Raw genomic sequence first — 13,051 nt, 5'->3', positions numbered from 1 at the left:
ACAAGAATTGTACTCATTTCCTTATGCAATTGGAATCCCTCTGTATATCACCTTTACAATAAAAATTTTTTAAAGAAATTGTGATTAAATACACATCATATAAAAATTTAGCATTTTAACTATTTTTATCTTCTGTTTGGGCTTATACCTAGGGCTTACATGTTAGGTAATTATACTACAACTGAACTACACATCCTAGTCCTTAACCATTTTTTATTTTTATTTATTTATTTATTTATTTATTTATTTATTTATTTATTTATTTAGGCCAGTCCTGGGGTTTGGACTCAGGGCCTGAGCACTGTCCCTGGCTTCTTCTTGCTCAAGGCTAGCACTCTGCCACTTGAGCCACAGCGCCACTCCTGGCCATTTTCTGTATATGTGGCGCTGGGGAATCGAACCTAGGGCCTCATGTATACGAGGCAAGCACTCTTGCCACTAGGCCATATCCCCAGCCCTCCTTAACCATTTTTAAGCCTACAATTCACTTTCCTGCCTGGGCTGGCTTTGAATCACAATTTTCATATCTGAGCCTCTTGAGCTAGTATTACAAGCATGAGCTACTAGCACCTGTCTCTAGCCATTTTTTAATTGAATAATTAGCTTTTTTTAATTGTCAAGTTGTAGTGGTTCTTTATTCTAAGTGTTTGATACATGACTTACAAATATTTTCTCTCTATGAGTTTTTTTTTTTTTTTTTTTTTTTTGCCAGTCCTGGGGCTTGAATTCAGGGCCTGAGCACTGTCCCTGGCTTCCTTTTGCTTAAGGCTAGCACTCTACCACTTGAACCACAGCACCACTTCTGGCTTTTCTGTTTATGTGGTGCTGAGGAATCTAACCCAGGGCTTTATATATGCTAGGCAAGCACTCTACCACTAAGCCACATTCCGGCCCCTCTATGAGTTGTTTGTTCACTCAGTGATAGTGTCCCACAATATGCAAAAGTCTGTATTTTTCATGAAGAGAAGTCTACATTGTCTTTATTTTTTCTTTTGTTGCCTTTTGGTATTATATCCAATAATTTTTTTAAGTTGAACATCAAGATGTATTCTCCCTTATGTTTCACATAAGTTTTATAGTTTTAGCTCTTAAATTAGCTCTTTGATTCCTTTGGAGTTATTTAAAAAATTTTTTTTTTAAATTTTCGCTTATCCTGGTGTTTGAACTCAAGGCTTGGGCTCTTTTCCTGAGCCTCTCTGTGCTCAAGGCTAGAGCTCTATCACTTGAGCCAGAGCACCACTTCCAGCCTTTTCTGTTTATGTGGTACTGAGGAATCGAACCCAAGGCTTCATGCATGCTAACCAAGCAGTCTACCACTAAGCCACATTCCCAGCCCCTGGAGTTAATTTTTATATATGGTTTTAAGTGAGCACAATTATTGTCTGGCATAATTGTTGAAGCCTGTCTTTTCCTCTTGAATGGTATGTTAACGAGCTTTTTATCACTGACCAAATACCTGAGGGAATTTACTTGAGTTATTTTGGCTCATGATTTTAGAGGTTCTAACCCAAGGTGGGTTAGGTTCATCACTTGCCAGGGGCAAGACAGTCTCATGACTGTGAGAGTGTATGTGGCAGAAGAGTGTCATTTTATGGCATCCAGAAAACAGAGAAAGAGGAAGGAGTGATGGGAAAATTCCAGTGACCTACTTCCTCCAGGTAGGCCCCACTTCCAGGAGTATGCAGCTGTGAATGAGTGCCCTTGTGAAACAGGCTCTCCTCAAATAGTGCCATCAGCTGGGGAATGTGAGCCTTTATGGGAGGGACATCACATCCAAGCCACAGCAGATAGGAACCTGTAGGTAGAATTATGGACCATGTTGTCATTTTCTGTTAAGTCTATGAGTGTGTCCTGGGCACTGTCCCTGAGCTCTTCATCTTAAGGCTAGCGCTCTATCACTTGAGCCACAGCGTCCCTTGTGGTTTTCTGGTGGTTAATTGGAGATAAAAGTCTCTTTCATGTACTTTCCTGCCCCGGCTGGCTTTGAACCTCAGTCCTCAGATCTCAGCCTCTTGAGGTAGGTAGGATTACAGGCATAAGCCATTAGCATCTGGCACTTGTCACTTTCGTATGATGGCCTAGTAAGATGTAGGTTATTTCATGAAGTGCTAACAGTTCATTGGCTAGGAAGAGCTGGCCCACTGTTCGTAGTACAGCGAGGAGAGTCAACACACAAGTGGCCTGGTACAGGGCCCTGGCAGCACCGAGGGGAAGGGTGTCTCCCCTCCATGCCCCAGCCACTTGGAGGAGTAGTCTAGCCAGGCTACCTGCCCCTTTCCTGCTCTAGCATTAGCTCCCATTACCTCACAGAAGGTATGTTTGGACCAGCAGAGGGCAAATGGCTATCCTTAGTCTAGGTTAGGCTTGTACTCTGTGGAGTGAGCAATTCCAACAGTTCTTTCCCACCCCCACCCCACTTTTTTTTTTGGTGTATGCCAGTCCTGGGGCTTCTTGAACTTAGGGCCTAGATGCTGGCCCAGAGTGTCTAGAGCCTTTCGCTCAGGGCTAGTGTTCCACAGTTGAGCCACAGCTTTACTTTAGCCTTTTGATGGTTAATTGGAGATAAGAGCCTCATGGGCTTTCCTCCTTGGGCTGGCTTTCAGCTGTGATCCTCAGAGCTCAGATAGGATTACAGGTGTGAGTCACCATTGCTCAACTAGAATATTATTTCTTACTCAACTATTTCCTGAAACAATTGAAGGTAGCACCTCAAAACCTGTCTAAGCCTAGTATGCAATATGCCTGAGGAGATTTGAGGGCCTAAAGAGCCATGAAGTTGCCTTGACAACACTGTAAGAGAGAGAGAGAGAGAGAGAGAGAGAGAGAGAGAGAGAGAGAGAGAGAGAGAGAGAGTGAGTGAGTGTGTGTGTGTGTGTGTGTGTGTCTCCTAGGCCTTGAACTCAGGGCTGGGGCACTGTCCCTGAGCTCCTTTGGCTCAAAGATGGGGCTCTACCACTTGAGCCACAGTGCTACTTCTGGTCTTTTCTGAGTCGTTTATTAGAGATAAGAGTCTCAGGGACTTTCCTGCCCAGGCTGGCTTTGAACCGTGACCCTAAGATCTCAGCCTCCTGAGTAGCTAGGATTACAGGTGTGAGCCACCAGTGCACAGCACATTTTTTAAAAACAAAATTAGAGTGGACACTTAAAAATGTTTTGTTACAGGGCTGGCTGGAAGCATTACGTAAGTGGTAGGGCATCTGTTTAACAAGTACAAGGCCCTGAATTCAATCTTCTGTATTGCCAAATAACAACAAGAACAAAATGTTCTGTTGCTAATTTTTTCTACCCTTTTTTTCAATAGTTGGGAAATTTAGAAAATTTTATGATTTGTATTTCTATCATAAAATTTAGATGGAGTGGCTCAAGTGGTAGAGTGCTTAGTCTTGAGCAAAAGAAGCTCAGGCACACAGCTCAGGCCCTGAGTTCAAACCCCAGGACTGGCAAAAAATAAATGCATATAAATATAAATATATTGGGCTGGGAATGTGGCTTCGTGATAGAGTGCTTGCCTAGCATGCATGAAGCACCGGTTTTGATTCCTCTGCACCTCATAAACAGAAAAGGCCAGGAGTGGTGCTGTGGCTCAAGAGGTACAGTGCTAGCCTTGAGCAAAAGTAAGCCAGCCCCAGGACTGGCAAAAAAAATTTTTTTTCAGATGGAATACTTTTTTTGAGATAAGGTCTCACTATGTAGCCCAAGCTGGCCTCAAATTCAAGGTTTTCCTGCCCCAACCTTTACAGGTATTCAACACTGCCTGGCTTGAGTTAGATTTGTATCTAAATATTAAGTAATATAACTTGAATAGTGTGTTGCTGTTCTTTGCATATAGCACTTAGAATAATTAAAACTGAATTGCAGATAGTTTATTAGTAAGTACATGGTTTCAGCTGCAGTGTAAATTCACTTGAACAGGAGACAATAATCAAGTCAAAAGAATAAATATTTACTAGTCATCAGAATATTTATTGCCATTTGAGCTGTCACATAGAAATCCATAATCACTCAGGGGACAGATCTGTGAAATCATAATATATTTAATAGCAATTAATAAGGTGAGAGCTGGGAATGTGCTTAGTGGTAAAGTGCTTGCCTAGTATGCATGAAGCTCTGGGTTTGATTCCTCAGTACCATATAAACAGAAGAAGAAGCCCAGAAGTAGTGCTGTGGCTCAAGTGGTGGGGTGCTAGCCTTGAGTAAAAGAAGCTCAGGGACAAGTGTCCAGGCCCTGAGTTTAAGTCCCAGGACTGTCAGGGGAAAAAATGATATTGTAATTTTTTTTTAAGAAAAATTTTAACAATCCTGGAAGCCCTAGGATACCTTGGGAAGCATGGTGTGTTTCACGTACTTGAATTGTTAGGAACACAGACTGATTCCCTCATCAAAGGCTTTGTTTGCATCTATGGGGACTTAGGGTCAGGGCTTATGAGGGAGACCTGGCTCACCTGTTTTAGGGGAGGCAGCTTGGTTTTCCCAGATGAGGAAGCAAGTTGTGCAGTTTTTTTTTTTTTGTTTGTTTGTTGTTGTTTTTTGGCCAGTCCTGGGCCTTGGACTCAGGGCTTGAGCACTGTCCCTGGCTTCTTCCCGCTCAAGGCTAGCACTCTGCCACTTGAGCCACAGCGCCGCTTCTGGCCGTTTTCTGTATATGTGGTGCTGGGGAATCGAACCTAGGGCCTCGTGTATCTGAGGCAGGCACTCTTGCAACTAGGCTATATCCCCAGCCCCAAGTTGTGCAGTTTTGATGTAATCTTCATAAGGGTGTTTGTCAGTGTCAGGCAGATCTAGGCCAACAGCACTAATCTTGCCCTTTCAGCCTAATCATCATGTTTTCAGTATACCTCTGTTGTGGAAATCAGTGAACTTCAGTCTTCTTTAGGGTAGGTTTTTGTTTCTTACATTTTAAATTTGTTTCATTTTGACATTTTCATGTGTGTATGTAATGTACTTTCATCATATGCATCCTTACGATAGGTGGTTTTTGTTTGTTTTCCCAGTCCTGTAGCTTGAACTCTGAGCTTAGGTGCTGTCCCTGAGTTTTTCTGCTTAAGGATAATACTCTACCTCTTGAGGTAAAGCTCCACTTCCGGTTTTTTTGGTGGTTAGTTGGAGATAAGAGTCTTGTATACTTTTCTGCCAAGACTAGCTTTGAACTTCAATCCTTAGATCTCAGCCTCCTGAGTAGGCAGGATTAAAGGTATGACCCACCAGCACCCAGCCCCTGTACTCTTTTGTAATTTCTTCCACCACTCTTCCTTTCCTGACCTCCTTGGTTGTCATCATAGATGAATGATTATTTTTTAGACATTTACATAAATGGTGTCATATAGTAGAAACTTTGTGTGTACTGAGGTTTGAATGCAGAAGTTTGTGCTTGTTTGGCATGCACTTTACATTTGAACCATGTTCCCCTTCCCCTGTGTACTTACTGTCTCCTACTCTCCCTCCCACCCTCCCTCTTTTTCTCCTCCCCCACTTTTGTGCCTGTCCTAGGATTTGAACCCTGGGCCCCAGCCATGTCCCAGAGCTTTTGTGCTCAAGGCTAGTGGTCTGTCAAGCCACACACAGTTCTACTTCTGGCTTTTTATTCGCTAATTGGAGAAAAGAGTCGCATAGACTTTCCTGCTCTGGCTGGCTTTAAACTGTGATCTCAGATCTCAGCCTCCTGAGTACCTAGGATTACAGGCATGAGCTACTGGTATCTGTCTTCCCCAGCTCTTTTTGCTTTAGTTACTTTTCATATCACAATGCCCAGCTTATCTCACACCTTGCCTTACAGTCATGGTCCTCCTGATCCCTGCATTCCAAGTAGCTAGAATTTCAGATGTGATCTACTATAGTAGCAGGAACTCTTTTGACTAAGCACTGGTTTCTTTCACTCCTTTTGAAATGCATCTGTGTGGTTGCATGTATCTGTTCATTACTGGCTTTTTTTGGGGTTTTTTTTTTATGCCTGTCCTGGGGCTTGAACTCAGAGCCTGGGTGCTATCCCTAAGCTTCTTTTTCTCAAGGCCAGCATTCTACCACTTGAACCACAGCTCCACTTCCAGCTTTTTGGTAGATTATTGGAGATAAGAGTTTTATGGACTTTATTGCCTTGGCTGGCATCGAACTGAGATCCTCAGATCTCAGCCTCCGGTGTAGCTACCAGCACCCAGTTTTGGAATGAGTTTTTTTTTTTTTCCACTTTTTATTTGTTAGCTTATTTGCTTGGGTTGGGTTACTCTGGACACATTCATCTTTAGCACATTCTGTCTCAAGGAACAGGCTTTAAACAGTATACTTCTGTTTCTCTTCCAGATTTAGTAGTAGTGTCAGAATTGGACTTAGACATATGTTGTAAACCTCACAATGCTCACATGCACATTTTGCTTTAAATAATTCTAGGCTGGTAGTTTTTTCCTCTCAGAACTTAGTGCTTCTTTAAGTCGTGCTCTTCCTAGAGTGCCATTCCTATCTCATACTACATACTTGTTGATCCATCCCTTTCCTTAGAAACCTTGTTTCACCCCCACCTTTAAATATTCCAGAGCCCCTTGGTTGGAGATGGTTGTCTCCTTCATGTTGTTTTGGCATATTGTTTGATTGTACCATCATGACTTCCTCCATTTTCTCTGTCAGAAAGGTATGCAGGGCATGTCCCATTTTGAGTTGATATTGGTGTGAGGTGACAAACGGATCCAATTTTAGTTTCCTACATGTGGACTTCCAATTTTCCTAACACCAATAAATGACAAGGCTAACTTTTTTCCAATGTATTATTTTTGGCTCTCTTGTCAAAAATCAGACAATTTTATTTCTGAGTCTTCTAGTCTGCCATTGGTTTTTATGCCAGTACCAAGCTATTTGTTTTTGTTGTTTTAATTATAGCTGTTTAGTAGTTTGAGATCTGGAATTGTGATAATTCCAGCAACTGCTTTTTTGCCTGAAATTACTTTGCCTATTTGGGGTCTTTTGTGGTTTCTTTGAATTTTTGGATTGTTTTAACAGTGAAGAATGACATTGGTATTTTGATGGAAATTGCATTGAGTTTGTAGATTACCTTTGTAGTATGGCCATTTTCAAAATTATCTATCCATGAACATAGCAGTCTTTCCATTCCTGGTGTTGTCTTCCATTTATTTCTTCAGATTTTTATAGTTTTCACCATCAAGGTCTTTCGCTTCCTTGCTTAGTTTTATTCATATATATCTTCTTTCTTTCTTTTCATCAGTCATAGTGCTTGAATGCAGAGCCTAGGGGCTGACTCTGAGCTTTTTTACTCAAGGATAGTGCTCTACCAACTTAGAGTCACAGTACCACTTCCAGTTTTCTGGTGGTTAATTAGAGATGAGAACTGAGAATTGCAGTTTGAAGCATCCCAGGCAGGAAAGTGAGCCACTGGTGTCTGGCTTGAGTAATTTTATTTTTTTATAATTGTTCAATTTTGTTGGCAAGTATAGACCAGAAATTGGCCTATAGCTCGTTCATATTCTCTCTCTCTCTCTCTCTCTCTCTCTCTCTCTCATTATTGTAATGATAATGTACAGAGGGGTTGCACTAAAGAGTACCTGACTGAGGCTGGGAATGTGGTAGAGTGCTTGCCTAAGCATACATGATGCCCTAGGTTCCATTCCTCTGCACTACATAAACAGAAAAAGCTGGAAGTGGTACTGTGGTTCAAGTGGTAGAGTGCTAGTCTTAAGCAGAAAGAAAGCCAGGGACAGTGCTGAGTTCAAGCTCCAGGACTGGCAAAAAAAAAAAGTTCCAGACCGGTACTCATACTCCTCAGGAGCCAGAGATCTGAGGATCACAGTCCGATGCCAGCCCAGAAGGAAAGTCCGTAAGATTCTTAACCTGTGATGAGCCACCAGGAAACCAGAAGTAGCACTGTGGCTCAGAGTGGTGGTACACTAACCTTGAGTGAAAAAGCTCAGGTACAGTGCCCAGGCCCTGAGTTCAAGCCCTGTGACTGACTGGAAAAAAAAAAAAAGTACATTTCTCTCTCAGATTTTTCCCTCCCATCCCACCCACAAGCATAGTGTCCAGTGAGTACCACTGCTGCATTTGTTCACCCTTTGTCTGTAGTTCTCTTTTTTTGTTGGGTCCCTACCTTATTTTGAGATGAATGTAATACTGGTTTCAGAGAATAAGTTTAGTAGTGAGCCTTCTGTTTCTACTTCATAGAAAAGCTTGAGGAATACTGGTGTCAGTTTTTCTTTAAAGGTTTCATAGAATTTAACTGTGAATCCATTGGTACCTGGACTTTTCCTTGTTAGGAAACTCTTACTGGTTTCATAGAATAAGTTTACTAGTGAGCCTTCTGTTTCTACTTCATGGAAAATCTTGACGAATACTGATGTCAGTTCTTCTTTAAAGGTTTCATCGAATTTAACTGTGAATCCATTGGTACCTGGACTTTTCCTTGGTAGGAAACTCTTTAATACTTCCTTAATCTCATTGCTTGTTATGTCTGTTTAAGTGGTTTATATCTTCTTGGTTCCACTTAGGCATCTTATATGTCTCTAGGAATTTATCCATTTCTTCTAGATTTTCCATCTTTCTTGAGTATAGGTTTTGAAAGTAGTCCCTCATAACCCTTTGGATTTCTTTGATGTTTGTTGTAATGTTTCCTTTTTCATCTCTAATGTTGTTGATTTGGGTCTGTTCTCTCCTTTTATTCATCACATTAGCTAGGTGTTTGTCAATCTTTTAATTTTTTTTTAAAGAATCAGCTTTTTGTCTCCAGCCTCAGGGGTGGAACAAAGTTTCATGACGTCTCTTGCCTACATGAGACACTTACCTCTAGTGGTGGTGGTAGGGGCTCCATCTCTTAAAGTTCCACAGAACCTTCTTCATTCAACACCTACATGATAGTAAGAGCCACACTGCACTGCTGTGACTTTGTAATGTTCTTGGCCCTCCTTTGACTGAGAATATACAGGCCATCCCAAGGACAAGGGCTATGGGCAGCTGTCTAATCTCTAGCCAGCCTTGCCCGAATTGTGAGTGGCATGGTCTTACATTCCAGGTTTATTACGTCTACTGCTACTTCCTCAATGGTCTCTTACCCTTTGGTTCCACAGAGCTGCGGTGCAACCCTGGGCAATTTGCCTGCCGGAGTGGTGCCATCCATTGCATCCCCCTCCCGTGGCAGTGTGACGGCTTAGCAGCCTGTGAGGATAAGAGCGATGAAGCTGACTGTCCAGGTGAGTGTGTGGAGTATGCCCATGGCCCACTTGTTTATCCTAATTGGTGAACATGAAAGGTGGAAAGGTCTGACCTGGTAATCTGCGCTATCTCTGCCTCTTTTTTTCAAAAGCCAGATTCCTAGCATAGGCCCTCAGAACTCAATGGGCTGACAGGGCCTGAGGAGGGAAGTGAAATGATGCCAACACTGGGATCTTGTGACTCCTACAGGTGTGTGCCCTGGGTGCCTCTCTGGCCTTTTCCTTGCTCTGGCTCTGGCTTGAGTCCTGATCATTGTGTCCTTGCAGACTGGACTTGGCAGCCTTGGTGTGGGCTCCTAAGACTGTTTGACACGGCCACAAAAAGTCTCAACTATTTGTTTTCAGCTTGGGATATGTGGGAAGGATAGCTTCTTCTGTGTGGATGTGTATGTGGATATGTATGAGATACACATACATGCACATGTTTCAAGATCATAGATGGAGGTGGGCTCTGGTGGCTCACACCTGTAATCTTAGCTTCTCTGGAGGCTGAGATCTAAGTATCATGGTTTGAAGTGAGCTCAGGTAACAAAGTCCACCACCAACAACAAAAATGATCATAGATGGTTTTCATAAAGATCAAAGAAGAAGCCTAGTTTTATCCCAATTCAAAAATTGTAGTGCTGAGCTTTCTAGCTTGACTTTCAAATCGTCTAGCTAGTATAATTTATCGGTCTGATTTATTTATTTATTTATTTTGGTGGTGGTGGTGGTCGTGGGGCTTGGACTTGGGGGCCTGGGTGCTGTCCCTGAGCTTTTTCTGCTAAAGGCTAGTGCTCTACCACTTTGAGACACAGCTCTACTTCCGGTTTTCTGGTAATTAAATGGAGGTAAGAGTCTCATGGACTTTCCTGCCCAGGATGTCTTCGAACCACCATCCTCAGATCTCAACCTCCTAAGTAGCTAGGATTACAGATGTGAACCACCAGTGCCCAGCTGAATGACTTATCATTCTTTTCCCTTCAGTGGCTCAGCTGAATTGTTTTCTTTCCCCAGCACATTAACAGTTGCTTAACTGCATGCTTCCTTTATTTCATTTTGCTTTCCTGAAATTCCCTTGTTTTTGTTTCTGTTTGGACAGACCCTGGTACCTTTCAAAGCTTGCCTCAGATCTTAGCACAGTGAGAAAGTGTTTCTGTTCCTCTGGTTGAGTTGGCTTTTGCTAGCACTTGATCTGTTCTCACATGTCATCTAGAGTCATTAGTTTTCCCCATCTGTGGGGCTCATTCTTGATCTCTTCTTCCAGTTCTAGTTCATAAGCTCCCAAGTACAGGAGATTTCCCTCTTCCTATGAGACCTGGCCTAGGACTAGAAAGTGTGCCCAGGCACATCAGGGAGGGTGCCTAATAGAAGTTACCAGTTGAATTCAGCACAGTTCTTTGGGCTTCTAAAATAAGGCACAGAGCTGGGAGTGGTGGTACACAGTTGTAGTTTCAGCTACTCAGGCTGACACAGGAGGACTCCTTTAGCCTAAGTGTTTGAGTGAGGCCAGACATGGTAATAGAAACAATATCCTATCTCTTAAAAAGCAGAAGGAGAATGCCAGATTCCAGTGGCTCACACCTGTAATCTTAGCTACTTGGGAGACTGAGATCTGAGGATCTCAGTTCAAAGCCAGCCCAAGCAGCAAAGTCTATGAGACTTTTATCTCCAGTTCACCACCACAAAACTGGAAGTGGCACTGTGGCTCAAAGTAATACAGTTGCTAGCCTTAAGCACAAAAGCTCAGGGACAGTGCTCAGGCCCAGAGTTCCAGCATCAGAACTGGCAAAAAAAAAAAAAAAGGGAGGGTGGCATGGTTGAACTAAAATTGAGTGCAACTTAAAGGGACTTCCTGAATATCCTTTGAGCCTTTCTCCCTGTAACAGGTTAGACATGTGCTTTTCTGAGGAAGGATATGAATTGGTTGTGGCCTGGGAGGACCCCTTTGGCACTTGCTCTGTATCTGAGATTTGTTCTTTGAGTTAAAACCCAGAAAGAGTGGACTTCCCAACACTTGGCATAAATGCTTCATGGTTGGTCATCCTGGTGACGAGTATAAGGAGGAAAAAAAAAAAGGCCATGTGTGGACAGCCCAGGGCTGTTGTTAGGGTTATACTTTATTCCAGCCTTTCAAGTGAAAATACTGCTTATTTTCTGTTCTGTTCTCTCTCTCTCTGTGTGTGTGTGTGTGTGTGTGTGTGTGTGTGTCCATCTGTCTGTTCATCTTAGGGTTTTAACTTAGTGATTGGGCATTGTCCCTGAGCTTCTCTCACTTGAGCTACAGCTCCACTTCTGGCCTTTTTTGGGGGGTAATTTATTGGAAATAAGAGTCTACCATACTTTTCTACCTGGGCGGCTTGGAACTGTGATCCTCCGCTCTTAGCCTCTTGGATAGGTGTGAGATACTGATGCCCAGCTTGGCTTCCCTTTTAAGACTGTGTATAGTAACTTTATAGATACTATCACAGACTCCACAGACAGTGGTGGTCATACTTGTGCTTGTTGCGCTTCAAACCACATGGCCTGGCACAAAGGAAGCAATAGCTCTTCACTTACATAGACACTGCTCTCGCTCTAATTTTTTTTCCAGTCCTGGGGCTTGAACTCAGGGCCTGAGCACTGTCCCTGGCTTCTTTTTGCTCAAAGCTAGCACTCTACCACTTGAGCCACATCACCACTTCTGGCTTTTTCTATATATGTGGTGCTGAGGAATTGAACCCAGGGCTTCATGCATGCACTAAGCCACATTCCCAGCCCTGCTATATTTTTAGCCTGACAGAAAAATGCTGAGAGGCTACAGCCCATAGTACTCAAAACCCTCTGCCATGTTTTTGGGCTATGAGATGAATTTCAGGAAATGGTGGAAAGGGAGCTAGAGGTGGAAAGTTTTCTTCCCTTGGATTAGAGTTGCAATGGTTTTCACATTCCCTTACTAGTCAGCTATCTCAGAGCTAGTGAGCACCTGTGATATTGACAGCAATTTCCTGCATTACAGAAGCCGTAGCTATATCTGCTTAAGTATAGAATGTTAGTGATGCTCACTCTACTTGTACTGAGGGCCTCATATTTGCTAGGTAGACACTCTACCCATCAGTCTTGCCTCCAGCCATTTTGTATTGGTTATTGTAGGGTCTTGTTTCATTCCCAGGCTGACTTGGGCTGCACTCCTCCTTTTTTTTTTTTGGCCAGTCCTGGGCCTTGGACTCGGGGCCTGAGCACTGTCCCTGGCTTCTTCCCGCTCAAGGCTAGCACTCTGCCACTTGAGCCACAGCGCCGCTTCTGGCCGTTTTCTGCATATGTGGTGCTGGGGAATCGAACCTAGGGCCTCGTGTATCCAAGGCAGGCACTCTTGCCACTAGGCTATATCCCCAGCCCCTGCACTCCTCCTTTTTATGCTTCCTAGCATTGCTGGAGAATTACAGGTACACACAACTTCACCTAGCCACTGTGCTTTCCCTGTAGCTAGAACAACAAACATGCAACACCATGCCCAGGCATTGGCTGATGAGATGGAGTCTCATAAACTTTTCTTTTTTTACCTGGGTGGCCTCAAAACTAAGTCCTTTGATCTCTACCCCTTAAGTAGCTAGGATTACAGGCTTGAGTCAACACACTAAGCTTTCTTCCTCTTGTGAAACATGTAACTCCCTGTACTAAACCATGTTGCATTTGAAATGCCTAGCATGATTCTGTTTTGCCTGTGGAACCACTTTTTTTTTTTTTTTTTTTTTTGCCAGTCCTGGGGCTTGCACTCAGGGCCTGAGCACTGTCCCTGGCTTCTTTTTGCTCAAGGCTAGCATCTACCTCTTGGGCCACAGTGCCCTTTGGGCTTTTTCTATATATGTGGTGCTGAGGAATTGAACCCA

General features: G+C 43.1%; 1 protein-coding gene and 1 long non-coding RNA gene across 4 annotated transcripts in view; one reads left to right on the top strand and one right to left on the bottom strand.

The window, feature by feature from the left end:
• Window positions 1-13,051, top strand: part of Dgcr2 (DiGeorge syndrome critical region gene 2) — a 70,915-nt gene that overhangs the window by 18,922 nt on the left and 38,942 nt on the right. For all 3 annotated transcript variants that reach the window (XM_048343445.1, XM_048343447.1, XM_048343446.1), the window contains exon 2: window positions 9,060-9,182. In XM_048343445.1, coding sequence (XP_048199402.1) covers window positions 9,060-9,182 — 123 coding nt within the window. The remainder of the gene's footprint in view (window positions 1-9,059; window positions 9,183-13,051) is intronic.
• On the bottom strand, window positions 11,956-12,924 carry LOC125349365. Its single transcript, XR_007210505.1, has 2 exons — window positions 12,567-12,924; window positions 11,956-12,349 (listed from the first exon to the last, which is right to left on the bottom strand). It is a non-coding gene; the product is annotated as an uncharacterized LOC125349365 (long non-coding RNA).

Source organism: Perognathus longimembris, chromosome 3 (genome assembly GCF_023159225.1).
Source record: "Perognathus longimembris pacificus isolate PPM17 chromosome 3, ASM2315922v1, whole genome shotgun sequence".
NCBI lineage: Eukaryota > Metazoa > Chordata > Mammalia > Rodentia > Heteromyidae > Perognathus > Perognathus longimembris.
Note: the sequence above shows the minus strand (reverse complement) of the source record. Positions and strands in the feature narration are given on the sequence as shown.